The sequence below is a fragment of the Ascaphus truei genome, chromosome 4 (genome assembly GCF_040206685.1).
Source record: "Ascaphus truei isolate aAscTru1 chromosome 4, aAscTru1.hap1, whole genome shotgun sequence".
NCBI classification, from domain to species: Eukaryota; Metazoa; Chordata; class Amphibia; order Anura; family Ascaphidae; genus Ascaphus; species Ascaphus truei.
Window position 1 is genome coordinate 131,208,465 of NC_134486.1, and position 19,376 is coordinate 131,227,840.

General features: G+C 42.0%; 1 protein-coding gene across 5 annotated transcripts in view; it reads right to left on the bottom strand.

The window, feature by feature from the left end:
* Positions 1 to 19,376, bottom strand: part of EPM2A (EPM2A glucan phosphatase, laforin) — a 201,334-nt gene that overhangs the window by 12,507 nt on the left and 169,451 nt on the right. The window contains exon 5 of one of the 5 annotated variants that reach the window (XM_075596605.1): positions 11,461 to 11,552. The exons of the other annotated variants lie outside the window; for them this stretch is intronic. Within the exon in view, the coding sequence (XP_075452720.1) occupies positions 11,461 to 11,552 (92 nt within the window). The remainder of the gene's footprint in view (positions 1 to 11,460; positions 11,553 to 19,376) is intronic. 5 annotated transcript variants of the gene reach the window in all.

Sequence of the window (19,376 nt, forward strand, 5' to 3'; positions counted from 1 at the left end):
TATATATATATATATATATATAAATATATATATATATATATATATATATATATATATATTGACAGTGATTTGACTCAACAGGGAGAATTTGGTAAAACATGCTTGTGCGTCTCTGCGCCTCCTGAAATGTAACACCTTCAGGGGTCTTGTCACCGAGCAACCGATGATACTGGGATGTCTATTTGTGTACATGACTTTCTATTACCCTTAAACGAGGGGGTTATGACGGATCAGTGTTTTTCCTGATTGGCCAGCACTTTTGTCTGCTGACTCCTGGTGGTGATTTGTTGATTGGTGTAATTTAGCTTGTTGAATCAGTTACAGTTGGTTCAAGGCACTGGTTTATGGGTATATATTGAAGTCACATTCATTGTTCTGCTGCACTTCCCTGAGGAAGGTCCTCTTGCTGGGACCGAAACGTTGGAGTTTGTGTGCCATGTTTATGTTTTAATACACTGATTTGTATCATTCATTTCTGAGTGCTGCTTGGTGATTGCCATTTTGGTGGGGATCGCAATATTGTATAAACTATGTGTATGGAGCGAGCACCGGACCATACTATTTCTATAGGAGTGCCAGCTGGCTTCTATTGTGTGTATATATATATATATATATATATATATATATATATATATAAAAATAGAAAAAAAAGCGCCAAATCCTAGTGCATTACTGTGCAAAATCGATATATATAATTCCCAAAAATCTCAATAAAAATGAACTCACAAACATAGAACAAATATACGCATGTTATGAGATATACTCATGCTCCTAGGACCAGGAAACACTGCTTCACTGCTGTATTGACTCCGTGACACCACTGGATCAGAATGCTGCCTTCGTTGTTCACCGCCTGCAGGAACTGACGTATCAGGCACTCTGCAATGATCTCTCACCGGATACACACCACCAGATGCTCTTTGGTTCCCACCGGGGACGGTAGATGCCGCGGACCAGCGGATGACGTCACGAGAATAGTACTGAATACCGGACCGGTAAAGATCCCAAGCAGTTCTGTAGCAAGCGTTTGTAAAAGTCCACTGCACACCTTCCCTACGCGTTTCATCAGATAGACTGACTTCTTCAGGGGATGGGCTCTGGGTGTGTGGTATAGCATAATATATACACCCACGAGTCCAATTAGCTGGATTGATTACAATTGATGTCCTTATTTAATTATACGGACTACAGGGTATGTCTACGGATATAAAAAATACTCCAATTAAACTGATTATATAGAGATAATATTTCTACTAATTGACACTTAATAGGTATGGCTTGAGGAGGGTAGATCTAATAACAAACATAAATGATGAAGAGTTGAATAGTTTCTTACCAATTGGTTAACTATTAGGTATAATAAATAGATATATTGAATAATTAATTGGAGTATTTTTGATATCCTTAGACATACCCTGTAGTCCGTATAATTAAATAAGGACATCAATTGTAAGTTTGTTTTAATAATTTAATGTATATGTGTCAGTAATTTTAAATTATGTCATTGTGTGTTGGTAAAGATCTATTTACGGAGATCAAGTATTAGGTGTTCACATGTGTACACAATTTGATTAGCTAGTTATGCAGATTGCCTACACACTGTTTGCCTGTTAATCAATCCAGTACTATTCTCGTGACGTCATCCGCTGGTCCGCGGCATCTACCGTCCCCGGTGGGAACCAAAGAGCAAAAATATGTAAAATATAAGTAAAAGAAAGTGATACCGCTAACCTCCTAACTTTTAATGCTGAAAACCGTGGCTAATACTATACACGATACATAAAGCTTGACAGGCCCCTGCAGACGCATTTACCAGAATGCCCTAATACTGTCTTTGTACGTTCTCCCACCAATAAGATTGTAAGCTCTTTGGAGCAGGGACTCCTCTACAATATTACTTTTATGTCTGAAGCACTCTTCCCATGATCTGTTAATTGTATTATTTGTTATTTATATGATTGTCACTTGTATTACTGCTGTGAAGCGCTATGTACATTAATGGCGCTATATAAATAAAGACATACATACAGAGGCGGCACACTTTATCCTCACCTGGCTAGTGCCGCAAGCCGGGAGGTGTCCCGGCTTGCTCGTTTATTTCCCTCGGCGTGCTGCGCGTCATCGATGCGCGGTCACGTTTCATCGGGAGCGTGCGCGCATGGCGCGCGTGCCCAGGGTTCCCCGAGGGAGCCCTGGTGTCCTACGATGTGGGGGATTGCGGTGGGGGGCTCCGGGGGACCCAGCGGACCCGGAGAGGGGAGGGGGAAGCCCTGATCGGAGGACCGATCCTCCGAGGCTCCGGCGCGCGCCCGGGACACCTCGGCGCGCGCCCGGTTTCTGTTGCGGCCGAGACCGGGCAAAGGTAAGAATAAACTCGGCCGCAACAGTACATACATACACACATACAAAACCAAGTTCAAATGGGTACGTGGTAACAAAAACAAAGTGTAATGTACTGTATATGAATCCGATATCAGTCTATGTTGTATTTTCTTTTTACATACTCCCTTACATCAGTAGGAGGTACAAGTAGGAGGTGTCTACTGTATGTAACGGATCAGAGCAATTACTACTTGATTTCAGGTTGTTTTTTTTCCCTTCAGATTGAACTGAAAATGCTAGTATTTACCGTATATACTTTTTAGCCCAGATCCATAAAAGGGTGCCAAGCATTAGCAAACCTTTACTCGTTTATTGGTTAATGAAAATTGGTTACTGAAATTCTTATAGTAAAAGCAATGTATTCATGCACTGACTCCACTGACTCTATTAACATGAAAGACCTCAGCTATAATAGTTTATGAATTGCAACCAATCAACACAAAAAGACTCTGTGTCAGTTCATTCATTGAATTATAGCTATGCACAGAGCACAGCTAATCTTACAGTATGTGCTCATTTGTACCATAAACTTGATATCTGAAGGTTAAACATGTGAAATGTAGTGAACTTTAGCAATTTTACAGCCAAGATCCTCTCCGTTTCTGACTGTGATTAGCATTCCACATTTAATGGCTTATTATTTCTTTGGACATGACATGCAAAGATATTGTTTGGAAGCAGACCATACACTCAAAATTAAGGAGTGGAGGATACGAAATAGAAGAGTAAGGGGCCTATGCTAGTAACCTTCATAAATCATCTCGCTGGGCCAGTCACGCTGCCGTTTTTTTCAATGTATTTATCAAGATATTCAGAAAGACTTTATGAAGGCTACAAGAAAAGTCCTCTTTCCCCAACCAAAACTTACGAGGATCTGCGATGTGATATTCGCCTCTCTCAAAAGGTCTCGCCCGTGGATCTGCAGTGATCTGGCACAGTTGCATAGAGAGCTGCACAGAGAGAGCTGCCTCTCCCAGCACATATCTCGCCAGCGATCGCAAGGTTTTAATAAAAAATATATTACTAGTGTGCGTGAGCAGCGGGTTTCCAGAGCAGAACCGTGTTGATTTGAGGTCCGGGGACCCCCTGCTTCCCAAGATACAGGCCCCGTTATGGGGTGGCGGTATCTCCTATGCATTTAAATGTCCCGCGTCACATGACCAGGAAGGGGTAATGAAGGGGTTAACTCCACCCGCAACCCCCCGCAAGGCCTAAACACACACCAAGGGCCAAATACTACCTTCACCCACCCCCGCAACCCACAATTAAGATGGCACCGGTAGTTAACCCCTTCATTGCCTTAGCTGTTAGCTGCTAAGGTAATGAAGTTGCCTGTAAATGCATTTTTCCTGCATTGGATTGGTGCAGGAGGCCTCCGGTGCAGGTATTAATGTGTATCAGCTATGGAGACCCCCCGGAATCAATCCGATGCAGGAAAAATTCATATTTTTTTTTCGCCACCGCCTCAGAAGCTTTTCACCAGCTTCACGCCAACTTTTTCTGACGAGAGGATTTTGGAAGGAAATCGCCATTCTAGAGCCGCGATTAGCCTCAATAAGCTAATCGAGGCTAATAGAATTGCACAAATCTCAAAACTGGCAATAAGGGCCTTTTGGCGGCTTATCACTGCTCACTTGGCGATGTGTTTTTGACGAGAGCCAAAAATGCATTCGCTGCCCACTTATCGAGGCTTTCTGAATCGCTGTAGGCATTTTTGCCTGATAACAGCTAAAAAGCCTCAATAAGTGAGTTATGACGGCTACTAGCATAGGCCCCTAAATTTTTTGTCATATAACCTAAAACTCTGCGTCTTAAAAACGATGTGTATTAATCAATTAAATATAAACTCATGTGGCTTCAAAATATTATCAGCAGCGAATTATTGTACAAGAGGGTAAATTGCTTTTCAAGTATGTTGATCGCAACCCCAGTAAACCTATTAATAACAAAGAATTGCAAAGGTGACAATTTGGGTATTTATAACAGGTACAGTATAACAAAAATCATAATTGTTTACTTATAAAATGTTTTACCAAGAAATAATACATTGAAAGTTACGTCTCATTTTCAACTATGTACTGGGAACTCCCATGTTAAATATGACACGTGAAATGTTTTTTTATTATTTTAAGTTATTTTACACTTCTTTACCAAATATACAACTATTTAATTACCACAATCAGGTGTGAGGTTCAGCAAATTTCCTTTTGTAACAACTGAAAATGTACAGTACATCCTAATAAGAACCCCTGTTACCTGAGGAACCATTTCAGACTATGCCAAAACATGACTTTAATAAAAAATAAAAATTGCTAAGTCTATCTTGATTATATTAATTAACACTAAGGTCTGACTTTTACTCGTCATTTCCACTAGCATAAAGAATATTGAAGGACACCTGCACCTATCTTGATTAGTTGTTAATTTCGGCAATACCTCAACCCATCTTAAAAGCCAACGACCCAGGCGGCTGACCGCAACATTTGAAAACAAACCCTATTGTGTACTATAGAGGTGTTTTTTTCCCTTTCCTACCTGCCCAGTGAATAAAAGAGCAACTTAAAATACAAATAAGATTACTTTTGCTGACTTGGCAAGGAATATAAATAAGAAATTTACCTGTAAATCAAATCTGGCCTTACATACAATTTGTAAATGGGGGAGACCAGGCGCTTACCATTAGTAACAGATAGTGATGACACCAATAAATATGGTTACTCTCTTTTCTTGCAGAGTTGTTCCTATGGTCCCTTCTGCTTCAACCCCTAGAAGGGATAGTCCGAAGCCCTTATAAAAAGTGAGAACAAATGGAGTAGGGGGAGCGAGGGATCAGTAGATATACATCCGTAAACGACGATAAAACATGCATAGAATAAACCCAATGCAGTGGGGTTGGGACAGGAACTAAAAGATAATAGTATACAGTAAAATACTATAGATACTTACACGGCCGTGTGTAAGTACAATCCAAAGAAGGTATCTTTATGACTGAATACTGACCCCTCCACAAATAAGTGCTGGGGGGATCTCCGAGGGTGTCTATATACTAGTGTAAATACTCACACGGCCCAGTGTGAGTAAGGGTGCAGGGCAGATGTCTTTAAGGTGGAGTCAGTCCGTCCAGGGTGATTCCTGGTCAATTACATCTGGTTTCTCCCATGCAGGGCTATAGCTGATCTGTGCTCCTCTCTTGTTTGTGTTCAGCAATGTTACTCTCCGATTCAGCGGTGTGTGGGGATAAGTGAGGCACAGTCTTAGCAGTAGGCAAAAAGAGATATTTATTGTGTATAAAAACAATAACAATATTATCACACTCACATCAAATAAAATCCCCTGGCTCCTCCGTGTGATTCAGTCTCGCAGTAACCTGCTCCGGCCCCGCGTCCGGGGTGCAGATAGCTGGAACTAATCCGCCCGGCTGCAGATGCTGCTGAAGAGACTTTCTACGGAAGCCTCCGTGGGACAAAACAGGAACAGGTTTCGAGCAACGCGTTTCGCCGATTGGACGGCTTCCTCAGGCTCATAACATGACATGTGGTGGGTCCCATGAGCTTTTATAGACCCACCTAGCTAATTAGTTAATTAGTTTGTATTGTTTGCACAGTTGCCTGCAATAAGCGCCATTCACTTGTTGCTGATTCTCTAGTTCATAGCCAGTTTCACATGACATTGCTAATGTGTCCATTTTATGCAGGGTTTTAAAAGTTTTCAATGCATCTCACTCTTACTGTATCTACTGCATCCTTGTGCCTTACAATATTTAACTTCATTGATTTAATCCTCTAGGTTCCGTTACCCTAATTAGTAGTTCATAATGTTCCCCATAGTTTTTAAATGCAAATTTGGAAATTAAAAGCTGGTTTCCCTTCATCATCTAGGTTCATTAAAAACGTTTTAGGCATATGGTTTATACAATAAATTTAAAAAAAATTTAAAAAACAGTTTTATACAATCACCGTAAAACCTCACACATACTCTATTTATTTGGGTTTATTTGGGTTTATTGAAAATAGTTTCAAAACGGTAGTAAATGGTATCTTCCCCTTAAATCCATATCTGGCTATTGATAGGATTTAATCCATGTTTTTTCCTAAAACTTTATTGACTAAAAAATTGTGTAATAAACCCATTTCAATTAAATAATTCATTTGCATTTAAAAACTATGGGGAACATTATGAATGGCGCTTATTGCAGGCAACTGTGCAAACAATACAAACTAATTAACTAATTAGCTAGGTGGGTCTATAAAAGCTCATGGGACCCACCACATGTCATGTTATGAGCCTGAGGAAGCCGTCCAATCGGCGAAACGCGTTGCTCGAAACCTGTTCCTGTTTTGTCCCACGGAGGCTTCCGTAGAAAGTCTCTTCAGCAGCATCTGCAGCCGGGCGGATTAGTTCCAGCTATCTGCACCCCGGACGCGGGGCCGGAGCAGGTTACTGCGAGACTGAATCACACGGAGGAGCCAGGGGATTTTATTTGATGTGAGTGTGATAATATTGTTATTGTTTTTATACACAATAAATATCTCTTTTTGCCTACTGCTAAGACTGTGCCTCACTTATCCCCACACACCGCTGAATCGGAGAGTAACATTGCTGAACACAAACAAGAGAGGAGCACAGATCAGCTATAGCCCTGCATGGGAGAAACCAGATGTAATTGACCAGGAATCACCCTGGACGGACTGACTCCACCTTAAAAACATCTGCCCTGCACCCTTACTCACACTGGGCCGTGTGAGTATTTACACTAGTATATAGACACCCTTACATACAATTTGAAACAATCTGATTCCCAATTACCAATTCTTTTTATGACCGAATCATCTAGAAATGTGACCAAAAACTCGTATCCCCAGCTCCCATCTGCGTGGATTAAAAAAGTACTCACACCTTGTGTGCTATAACCTTTAATAACTGCATAATTGGATAGCTTGCATCTCTTATACTATAATTCTCATAGTATAACCTTTTAACAGTGGCTTCTGTGTCCAAACCTTCTTGCTACTTAGTTTTCGAAAAAAAGACAATGTCTGATCATTTCTTATTAATAGCTGCATCCAATAAACTATCCTGAATCATGCTAATAACAAAATATATTAAAACACCCTGTAACATACTATCATATAAATCCTGAAACTGACTAAAAAACATACCAACTGTTTCAACCACTTAAATTGTGGGAGATAGGGACTACCAGACTAAAGGTCTTACAGAGGCAATACAAAGTCCAGAAGGAATGGGGACACGTGCAACTCTCTCTGTCCATCAATGGAGCCAGTGTGACCTTACTGGGGGGAGAGGTAATAAGTTCTACCGTGGGAGATCACCTTCAGTTCCTTGAGCCTACGGCAGATGGAGGTGCTGCACTGCTAAAGAGATATGTGAGATATGAACCCCAGAAGCCTGTTCCTGTGTCTCCACAATCATCGTCGGAGGACTCAGCCCTCCTGTTGCCAGCAGGTATATTCGCCCCGTCCACGTCATTGGGTGTCCCTCCTCTAATCTCCACCAGAGGGAGGGGACATGCCGACAGCCAATACCTAAAGACTTTGGAGAACAAGGGAGGTACCCGATTCAGCGTGGCGCACCCTCAGTTCTTTGGAGTCTGGCGAGCGAAAAGAGTGAATGTAAAATTTCTCTTGGGCCCTGCTTACAAAAAGACTTGAATATGTCTGGTGGTTGACCCCTATTGACTACGAATAGGGATACTGGTGGTGCAAGAGTAAGGGGAGAAGTATCTCAAAAGCCTATGGCCCAAGTGTGATTTTCCAGGTGGCGAATTGACCTGGGGAGCCGTGTGCCTGCTGCGGAGCACTGTTCTTGAAACTCATGCTGTTGAGGCCTACGGAATTTGCAGAGAAAGATGCGACTGACCCCAATACTTTGGTGGTCAATACAGCTGCTAAACCAACTACTTCAAGTATGGAGGCTTCGGAGGGCCTGTGTGCCCTAGCTGAGGCCCAAGGGGATTCAAGTATCCCGATGACTACCTAGCAGGCTGAGATGGTTCCAGACTCCGTCCCCGCAGAGGAACCAGAGACGGTGGGTGAGCCGGAACCAGCCAAAGAGATGTCGGGTAAGAGGACTGCCTGGGGTGATGAGACACTGTTGTTCTGCTGATTGCCGCTGATGACTCGGAAATTATCTGGTGTCTTTCCCCTGCGGAGGTGTCCCTGCCCTCTTTCTCCTGTACCAGTAGCAGACAGTCTACTGGGGTGTTTCGACCACTGTCGAATACGCCAACCGACGCTGTTGAGGAACAGAATAGTTCTAATGGTTCCGAAAGATGGTAGAGTCCTGCGGCGGAAGCTGATAAAGGCCAAGACAGCACCCCAACACAACGGCTGGATGTCAACGTCCTTCGGGTGCAGGTCCTGGACTTGCAGCAGGATCCCGCAATATCTTCTGGCGACGAAGCCACTGCTACGGTGATCGCTGGGACGGATAAGTAGCCTTCTATTCCCGCTCTGGTGAGTACCGTTATAGCTCCGGTGAAAGGAACTGTTGCCTTATTCAATCCATGAATTAATATTTGTCCCGTAAACCAGTGGCCGCTGCCGTGGCTGATACGGCCTTGGCCCCTGAGACAGATAGTTCTTCGGTGTGGTCAGGTGTTCTAACTTATGCTTTTCTGGCTCGGTATCAGAAATATGTAATGGCCCATAGGCCTATGCCCAAACCGCCCTGGGACAAAGAGATGTGTGGGTGCCTAGTATGTTATCAGGAATATCATTTTGCTCTCACTTTAGAGATAGTGGATCATGGCATGAGACGACCCCCCTAAGAAAAAGGTTCTCAATGTTAGGAGGAACCTATGTTTCAGTATGGCAGTCAGTTTGTAGAGGATGTATAGTCAACTAAAAATGTCATGTACCAAGATATTCATTGAAATGTGTATCATGTATATTGAAATGTGATAAACCATAGTGTGAAGAATGTTCTTGTTTTGTTCAGGTTTCATTTAACGATGGAACCTAAAAATTTAGGACCCAAGCGGATCGTTGGGATTCCACCAGAGGGAGAGTGCAGTCATGCCATCTGTGGCTACTAGTTTGCTTCCCTCCTGGCAGTAAGCCCTGGTATAAGCAGGTTGCCAGTAGTTGGTATGGAGAGGTGGGGAAGATCTAGGACGGCTGTGGCTGCCCTTGGCCTGTAGTGGCAGTTCAGGGACAATCATCCAGTGAATACTGACAGACTGTATTCGGCAGAAGACTGCTGTGTAACTTTTACTGCAGAGTGTAGTAATAAACCCATTCCTGTTTTGCAATATACCTCCTGCCTGGTGCGTGACCTTACTGGGGTGAGAGGTAAATAGTTCTACCGTGGGAGATCACCTTCAGTTCCTGGAGCCTACGGCAGATGAAAGCGCTGCACCGCTAAGCCGATATGTGGGGTATGAACCCCAGAAGCCTGTTCCTATGTCCCCACTACCATCGGCGGACGACTCAGCCCTCCGGTTGACAGCAAGTATATGCACCATACACCCTGTAATGGGCCCTATCTGCGATTGGGTGGGGAAAACACCGTTACAGATATACAGATGTATTTTATTTTATAAATCACACTAGATCTCCCCAATCTTTTACTGTTTTTTTATTCCTAAAATAGTTACGCAATTTACATAACCTCTACCGCTCATGAATAGATTCTCAGTACACAATTAATAGCATAGCAGTGACTACTTACGTAGCGTAGCATAGCATCAGTATAGGTGCAATGCTAACTCCTTAAACTATTACTCTCAAAGAATAATAATTTATGGACGTAGCATAGTGCTTATGCTATGTTAACACCTTAAGCTATTATTCTCAATAGGGACTCTGTCAGCAGCCATGGCTGCAGTATGTAAATTGTGTACAGAGACCTTATTCCAAATGGTATTTATGCATGAATTTATGTACTGTATATTACGTAATTATCACAGGAATAAAAAAAAATGTAAAAAAAGAAATGCTAATTATTTTATCGAGTGGCCCTGCATTGCAGTATATTGCTTCTGCCAACAAGTTTGTAAGAAATCCTGCCAACCTATCTTGAGGTCCCTGAATAACCTGATATGTCAATTGCAGCCTTCAGAAAATCTTGTTCATAGACATAATGTGAGGAGCAAGTGGCTCAACAAGGACAGCAAATGTTTACATTTTTTCTTTTTTTAGCACCCCAGCTTCCGCATTCAGCAACTAAAGTTTCTGTAATATTTCAACTGGCAAATGAAACTTTATTGACACAAGAGCCCAACACATCTCTATAAACTAGGGGCTGTCCAAAAGGAGGCCAGGGCGCTATGGGTTCATAATCAAAAGCCATAAGTCAACAATCTTCATGCCCTATTTCAATGTTAAATGGGCTGCTAATTTCTGCTGGAAATAATGATTAGAGGTATACTAGCTGAGAGACCTGTTCTGGTATTAACTCCCATTCAAGTCTACTAGTCCTCTAATAAAATATCCCCTTGCCTGAATAGGGCACTACATTCTCATGAACTACACTTGCATATATACAAAATCCTTGGAGACAATTATTAAATGATTTGGGCTTATTTCCGCACCTTTCATCCTCAGATCTGGTCATCATTTTTTTTCTACCCATTTTAATAACAATCATTTACTAAAATGCAGCAAAGACTGCAAAACTATATAGTCACCCTTCTAACAAAAAAGAAGATTTACTACTGTAATAAGGTAGACCAAGTGGAGTAGCTTAGCAACCCACTGCTTCTGTATAGCAAACCTTTGACACTAGTGAAAAAGGGGCACCCATAGATCTCGCAGACACAGACCCTGCACTTGCAATTGAACAACCACTTGATCCCTGCCTTAAAGACTGAAGTAGCCATAGGTAAACTGGCAGCCCCTTTTGCTAGTCACCTTAGATAATTTACCCAAAACCCTGCTGAGTGAGCCCAATACACCTTATTGATGTCTAGCATTATTAGGTATGTACAGTAAAGCAGAAAAACAAATTCTCGCCAAGTGGTTTAGTTTTACGCTCGATTCCTCCTGCACCCAGCCAAGGGATGCTGCTTCTGCCAAAGAGGTTCAGTCGTGCCAAAACATGCTCCTGAAACTCAACTGCTCTGATTTCTGATGTGATTCCTGGATGATTGTAACCATGTTGTCTGATATCCTCAGAAGTTTGGGGATTAGTGACATCACTCCCGGCTCCTAAAAAAAAAAACAGTTTGCTGTTGCCAGTTTTGTGCTATACTCACATTTCCTGTACAAGCCTGCCAGGACTAATCCTGGGTGTTCCCCACCCCTAGCAGCTTCAGTTTGTCACAGGAGAGGCGGTGAAACTAGGCCTGTGTGTCCAATCAGGGACTCAGAACTGGTTCCTGATTTTCTTGTACTTAAGGGGCTGCACTACCAAAGTTAGTCAGTTGTCTCTACCCTTGAGAGAGACAGGTTCTCACCCAGAAGGTGGATTGGCTGTGCACTTACTGCCTTCTTCCCTTGGGGAGTTAGGAGTGAGACCATACCCCTGGTTCTAATAGGGAGTCAGGGAAGAGCAAGGACTGCTGTGGGGGCCCTGTACCCGCAGTGGAGGTCCAGGGTGCATCCTGAGGGTGAACTGCTGTAACCACTGTGTGAGCTGTGTATGCTGACCATTTGCAGTGTAAGAATAAAGCGTGGTCCTGTTCAAATATACCTTCCTGCCTGAGACTGCAATCTATCAGTCCAAAATACCTCTTCACAACAAGCAGCAATTTATCACCCAACGTTCAAATAAATTTAGAACCACTACTCATCCACCAGATATGACGTCAGCTATCACTACTGTCACAAATCAGTTTCAGATATTATCAGAGAGAGAAGTAGATGAGGAGGAGGAAATCAGCAGCTACGAATCATTACCATCACAGGGAATAAAACAACAGTTCTCTTTTTTAGAGTGGTGCAAGGAAAGTGAACACATTTTCCCAGAGATGAAGGTTACGAAAGTGTCCAAATTCCCCCTAGACGCTTTGTTGCTAAGCAACACAAAAAAAAGAAAAAGTGTTTTAGAGGAAGAAGAGGGAGAAATAGAAGACTTGGTGTAACTTTGGGGAAAAACATGAAATATCAGAACATTTTCAACATCAGCAAATATGAACTGTCTGATGTCGAGAAAAATGTTCTGGGGAAAGGCCTAACATTTGCACCTGTCTGTAGGCCAAACATCTTCAATCTTTACATCGATGTGCAAAAATTTGCAAGGAAGCTGGCATTGAAAAAATATTTCTTAAACGATGCTATTAGTAGTGTGAGTAACCATAATCCACCAACCCCCACCGACTCAGGTGCTGTGGCCCCACCCAGAACCTTTAGGAAGACTTCCACGTTTTACCCAAAGTACGCACAGGGACACTTCGTTAAGACCTTCACAGATATGGTCACACATGATTTAGAACTATCCAGCCACAATTGTAAGATTTATAAAGATAACATGAGCCATCAAGAAAAATTGGAATTAGTGCAACTGGAGAGAAATCAATCTATTGTGATCAAACAATAAGATAAGGGGGGTGATAGTGGTGTTGGACAAAGATTATTATATTTAGGAGTCTGAGAGACTTCTTGGTGACATCAGCACTTACTTCCCCCTGGCTACCAATCCCACTTGTAAACATCAAGCTAAATTGATTATAAAGCTCAACCCCGTTATAGTGCAATCCGCTATAATGCGGTTTGAGCATGGACCACGAATTTAAAAAAAAAAAAATTGAATTTTTTTTGCACACTGCACACTGCACACTGCACACTGCACACTGCACACTGCACACTGCACACTCTGCACTGCACACTGCACACACTCACAGGACCCTGCATACACTCACTGCACACTGCATACACTCACAGCACACACAGCACCAGCACACTGCATACATTCACTGCACACTGCACACACTCACAGCATACACTCACAGCACACTGCATACACTCACAGCACACTGCATACACTCACAGCACACTGCATACACTCACAGCACACACAGCACAGCACACACTGTACACACACAGCACCCTGCACACACTCACAGCACACTGCACACACTCACAGCACACTACATAAACACTCACAGCACACTGCATACACTCAGCACACTGCATACACTCACAGCACACTGCATACATACTCACAGCACACTGCATACATACTCACAGCACAGAGGGGGGTCGGTGCAGGGATCAACGCGAGGCTGGGGGGGTGGTGCGGGGATCAGTGCGAGGCTGGGGGGTATCGGTGCGAGGCTGGAGGGTAGTTGCGGGGATCCGTGGTTGGATGGTGAGGAGCTGCTGAGGGGAGTGCGGGGAATGCTGGGAGAACTACAGTGGCTGCTAGGGGACATGTAGGGCTGCCGGCGCCTCACTCCACCTCCTCCCCCCTCCTCCCTCCTCCCGATCGGGCACACAGCGGCCATTTTTTTTAAAAATTAGATCAACCCCAGTTATAGCACGGTCGGATCGGGCGGCAACATGAATACCGTTATGTATGACTAGACAGAGGGTTGGTAAGTAAGGCCATCACACAGGAGGAAAATGAATTTTTGAACACCGTACATCCTTGTGTCCCTATGTTCTGTACGATTCCTAAGATTCATAAAAAATCTTCAGGAACCTCCCGGTAGACCCATAATATCTGGGATTGGCTCTCTCTCGTCCAATTTATCACAGTTTATAGATCATCATTTGCAGCCTTTTGTTTTACAGCTCAGGTCATATTTGCGTGATACCACTCACGTTCTACAAGTTTTATGCGATGTGGAGTGGCATCCAGGGTATGTGTGGGTTAGTGGTGATGTAACATCTATTTACACTGTGATAGACCATACACTTGGATGCCAGGACATATGACACACGTTAGATTTAGATAGCATCATGACACAGGTTTTAAAGGACTTTCTTTTGGATTGTATTCACTTCATCCTCACACATAATTATTTTTGTATGGTATGCGGCACTGCTATGGGTACCAGGTTTGCACCGAGTTATGCAAATTTGTTCAGGGGACAATGGGAGGATAGATATATCTGGAACAACTGCCCCCTCGGTGCAAATCTGGTGCTCTGGCTTTGCTTTATAGATGATATTTTGTTTATTTGGAATAGTAGTATTGATTTGTTTAACACTTTTATCACATCTCAATAACGATCACATGAATCTTAAGTTTACTTGTCATTTTTATTACAGCTTCATTAATTTTTTAGATCTCAATTTTACATCTATTGATAGCCATATTCCCACTAAAACTTATTTTAAGCCTATACAGGCCAACAATTACGTTATGGACTATAGTCATCACAACCCTCATTGGCTGAAAAATATCCCTAAAGGACAGTTCGTCCGCCTGATGCGCAATTGTTCTAGTGATGAGGCATTTGCGTCTCAGGCCAACGAACTTAAAGCCAAATTTATAGAGAGACAGGATCCTGAGGAAGAACTTACATTAACTCAGGTGCAACAGATTGAAAGAGCTAGTCTTTAAGAGTATAAGAAGAATAAACCAGATTCAAGATCAAACAATTCGGTCTCTTTCATTACTCAATACAATTCTATGGCCCCTAGAATTAGGCAGGTCTTGTGTAAGTACTGGCCAATACTTTTCAGGGACACTGACCTTGTGCAGATTCTTCCTTCTAAACCTTCCATCATTTTCAAAAAGGCGTCCAATTTGAAATCTAAACTGGCCCCCAGCTGTTCCAGTGTGCGCACTGAACTAGGCCAAATATGTAATAGCAAAGGTTTTTTCACCTATACAATATGTACAGCTTGTAAATATAGTAAGAACCAGACCAGTTTTGTATCATGTTACACATCAAGTGTACAATATTCGCTCGCACATCAATTGTCATTCCACATTTGTCATTTATTTGCTACGGAGTCCCTGCGGACTACAATATGTGGGACAAACAGGGAGATCGTATCAAAGGCGCATCTATGAGCATATATATAACATTAAAAGGGGTCTTACTACTCATAGTGTGTCACATAATTTTTTGGTGCACCATCAGCAAAACCCCAAAGGCCTGGTGTGCCAAGCCATTGAAATGTATTCAGGCAACTGGAGAGGTGAAGATAAGATAAATGGGATAAGCAAACGAGAATCATATTGGATTTACGAGTTAAAGACATTGTCCCCTCATGGTCTGAACATTGATTTTGATCTTGGGGCTTTTCTGTTTGGTTGACCTGTCTCTCTTCTTTTCCTTGCTTAATTTCTTCTTTTTTTCGCTTTTTGGCTTTTTTTATTTATATTTTTAATTTCACTTCATCTATTCCTTTGGAGTGTGATGAATATTTATTCAATGGGATTTTGTGGTTTGTATACTATACAGGTCAGGTTTGTAGTAAGTAGTTATAGATATAGATTTAGTGTAGTTCCATATATTTATATAACTATGGAATTACATGTATCCTAGGAAGTTTAGTGGTTGTTTAAATGCTGTAGAGGAGTGTATATACTTTGGGTTAGATGTCTGTCTGTGCTGACACATTTAGCAATCTGGGTCCCATTCAAGCATTATACCTTGAGATATTACACTGAAACATTTTTTTAGATTTTGTTAAATGTATGTCTATTTTGTTTCAATGTTAGTACACTGGCGACACACTTTATTCGAGCTTGGCTAGTCCCACGAATTCGGGTATACCCGGGTGTATTGAGGTTTGTGACTGTTTTCTGCCCGAGTGCATTGAGTTATTTTCCAAGCAGGGATTGAAGCATTTTATTCCCGCTGGCTGCAATACTGCACAGTATATATATATAAACTGCATTACAATTCATGAATTTATGCCATCTGGTAGACACGCGAAGCATTGCAGCCTATTAAATCCTAATCATTATCATTTAACAGATCAGCCGCCCATCAGCCAGGCATGAACCCAGGCTGGGAAGGCAAATGCAACGGGGCTTGTCAGAGGTTAGGAGTGGCGCATTCCAGGTATCTGCCAGGTACATACCGGGTATTTGCTCGAATAAAGTGTGTCGGTGCAGTATGTGTTATGACTATGTGTTTTGTCTTAACAGAATAGCATTCACTGGTTTTGTTTATTGGTTCAATTGTTGATTTATTAGTCTTTGTTTTGTTGATAGTTTGCATGAGTATATATATATATGTGTGTATACTCCAATTACCCATCATGCCCCTGACGAAGTGACTAGTGACTAGTCATGAAACGCGTAGGGTAGTTTTTTGCAACTATAGAGAACACTGGTGTGGACTTTCTGCAGCTTTATCCCTTCATCGAGCAGTTGTGTAGCTTGGAGAGGCTTTTGGCTAAGTGCCGTGCTTGTAGTGCATTACTGGGACTTTCGGCGACGGCGCATGTTTCAGCCACATCATCTGAGTGCGACAAGACCAGCGGGTCTGAGGTCGAAGCAGCAGTGACGGCGGCGTCTGAGGCTTGGAAGTACCTCGTGGAGTCCCCCCTTCGGGATCTTGCACCAAGGGAGAGACTAAGCTGCTGATTACGCTGGTTTACTACTGTACTATCCTGTCGTGAGTAGGATTCCAATTTTATACCCTCCGGACGGGATCTCCACAACTTGTGTTCTTCACTTTTTAGACATTCGTTTTGTCTGTGTACTATTTTTATTAAATAGCACCAGTTAATTTCTTAGCTATTCTGTGTTATATGTTTGTTTATGTGTTGTATGTGGTCAGTTTTTCTGTCCATATTTTGTGTCAGTGTAGCACAATTTTCTTTTTGTTTATCCCCACAAGTCATGAGACATCAATCAAGATCTATTTGGATACTGTTTGGACACTAAGGACTGGACTATCATTTGGTTAGAGATGACCTTATGTGTTGTATGGGTTTTATTCCTCTAGGCGCCAGTATATTGTGTTATCCTGTGTACTTAAAAAATGAACACTCACAGAGTGTATGAATCAAGTGAAACAGTTTGATCTGTCGGATCGGAGCTATCTCACTCACCACCTCTCCTCTAATGGACACCGTCGTCTCACAGTTGAGTCCCAGGACTTCCAGGGTACAATCTCTGGATGCTCAACCACACAGCATAGCGTCTCTCTCTGCTTCCTAGACTCAGTAAGCCCAACTCAGCTTGTTTCGACACTTTACAGCTTCATCAGGAGTGTCAATCCTGACAAAGCCGTAAAGCGGTGAAACGCTTTGAGTGGAGCCGACTGAAATAGTTACTTAACAAATATGGCTGTCATTTTATGTCAGTTTAGTAAGCTCCCTTCCAATCATGACATCATACTTTGGTTTCTTCCTTCTTTAAACTTTCTATATCAAAGTGCCCATGTCAGTATGTTGGAAATAGCATTCATGTTGCATGCCACTGGAAATAGAGAATGCCTACTTTTCACAATTCTATTGACTTACAATTTCTTACAAGTCTCTTGACAGGTCCCACAAACCTGCCATACCCAATAAACACACATCATACAGTACGATCCTTCCACTGCAGCCAGGGACTATGGTGCATCTCTTTTGCTACTTATTCACTGTCATGTGGATCCGTTTTAGCTTATGCCTGTTATCCGAGACATGTAAATGTGCTCATCATAAGCATTCTTTATCATTATTGTATTTTGTACAATGGAGAGTTTTTCGTCACTTTTTACTTCCCATAACTCATTTTGTATACCTGATATGTAGCCACAACCAGCTTCACTATATAAAGCCACCAATAACCTTCACACTGATGAGATCCACATTTTGAAACAGCCCGTCTGTGGGAAGGTTGGCGAGTTATGTACTTCTTTGACCCTGGGTTTTCCTTGACAGCTATGTGAAACAGCAGGCATAAGTTTAACGTAAATAAGAAGTGAAAAGTGATCAACTATAATGTCCATGTGCATGTCATTACCTAGGGACACTGGCTGCATTGGAAGCATCTTAGGCTATGTGATAATGGGGTGAGGCGGGTTTGGAGAACCTGCCTGAGACGTGAATATGCTCACTTGTGTTCTTTATCCTTATTGTACTCGGTGGAGAGTTTTTGTCACTTTTGTACTCAGTAAACAAAGAAGCCCCAATGACATCTATTATGACAAATTATTTGATTAGTTTAAATCTTATAGCCAAAACATATCAAGCCTAAAACCATGACAAGGTAGACCCTGGGCTTCTTTGTTTACTATTGTATATTTGAGGTCACTTTCCCAATAGCACTGCAACTGGCACAATTAAATATAGGTAATAGAAAACCGTAGAAGGCAGCACACAATATATATATATATATATATATATATATATATATATATATATATATATATATATATATATATATATATATATATATATATATATATTGTGTGCTGCCTTCTACGGTTTTCTATTACCTATATTTAGGTACCTACATGTAGATGTATCAGTACCGTGTTAGCCGAGCTTCAATAATCAAAAAATAAATAGATGATACCGTTCTGTGGCTAATGAAATGCTTTTATTTGTGCGAGCTTTCGAGATACACTGATCTCTTCTTCCGGCGATGTTACAATGAATGAAGCAAGCAAAGGGAATACTTAAAAACAGTGTCTCTTGGAATGTTATCTGTGCTTGTCCCTCCCCCATGTGTGGATGTGATTTATGGCTAGAGGTGTTAAATGGTTCCTGAAAGTTAGTGATGTAAGAGTGTGTGGGTGTATCTGTGTGAATATAAATGAATAGAGAGCCCACAGTGTATACAGTGCTTTACAAAAGGTGTGTGTGGAGTGGGAGTTAATATAAATGGTGTGGGTAGGTGTGGAAATGTGAGAGATTGTAGCATAACTAAAAGTGTGTGTAGATACTATGTGGTCCTATTGGTGTATAGGGATGGAAAAACAAGGAGTATTAGTATGTGTAAGAGACAGCTGTGTGTGAATACATATAGCACAGTATGTAAAGACATGGCCTTTAGCGCTTACATACCTTCGCTACATCGATGACATCCTCCTGATTTGGACCTCTGGCAAACAGGACCTCCTACAGTTCTATGACAACTTCAATACGTTCCACCCGACCATCAACCTCAAACTCACCCATTCCCCGGAC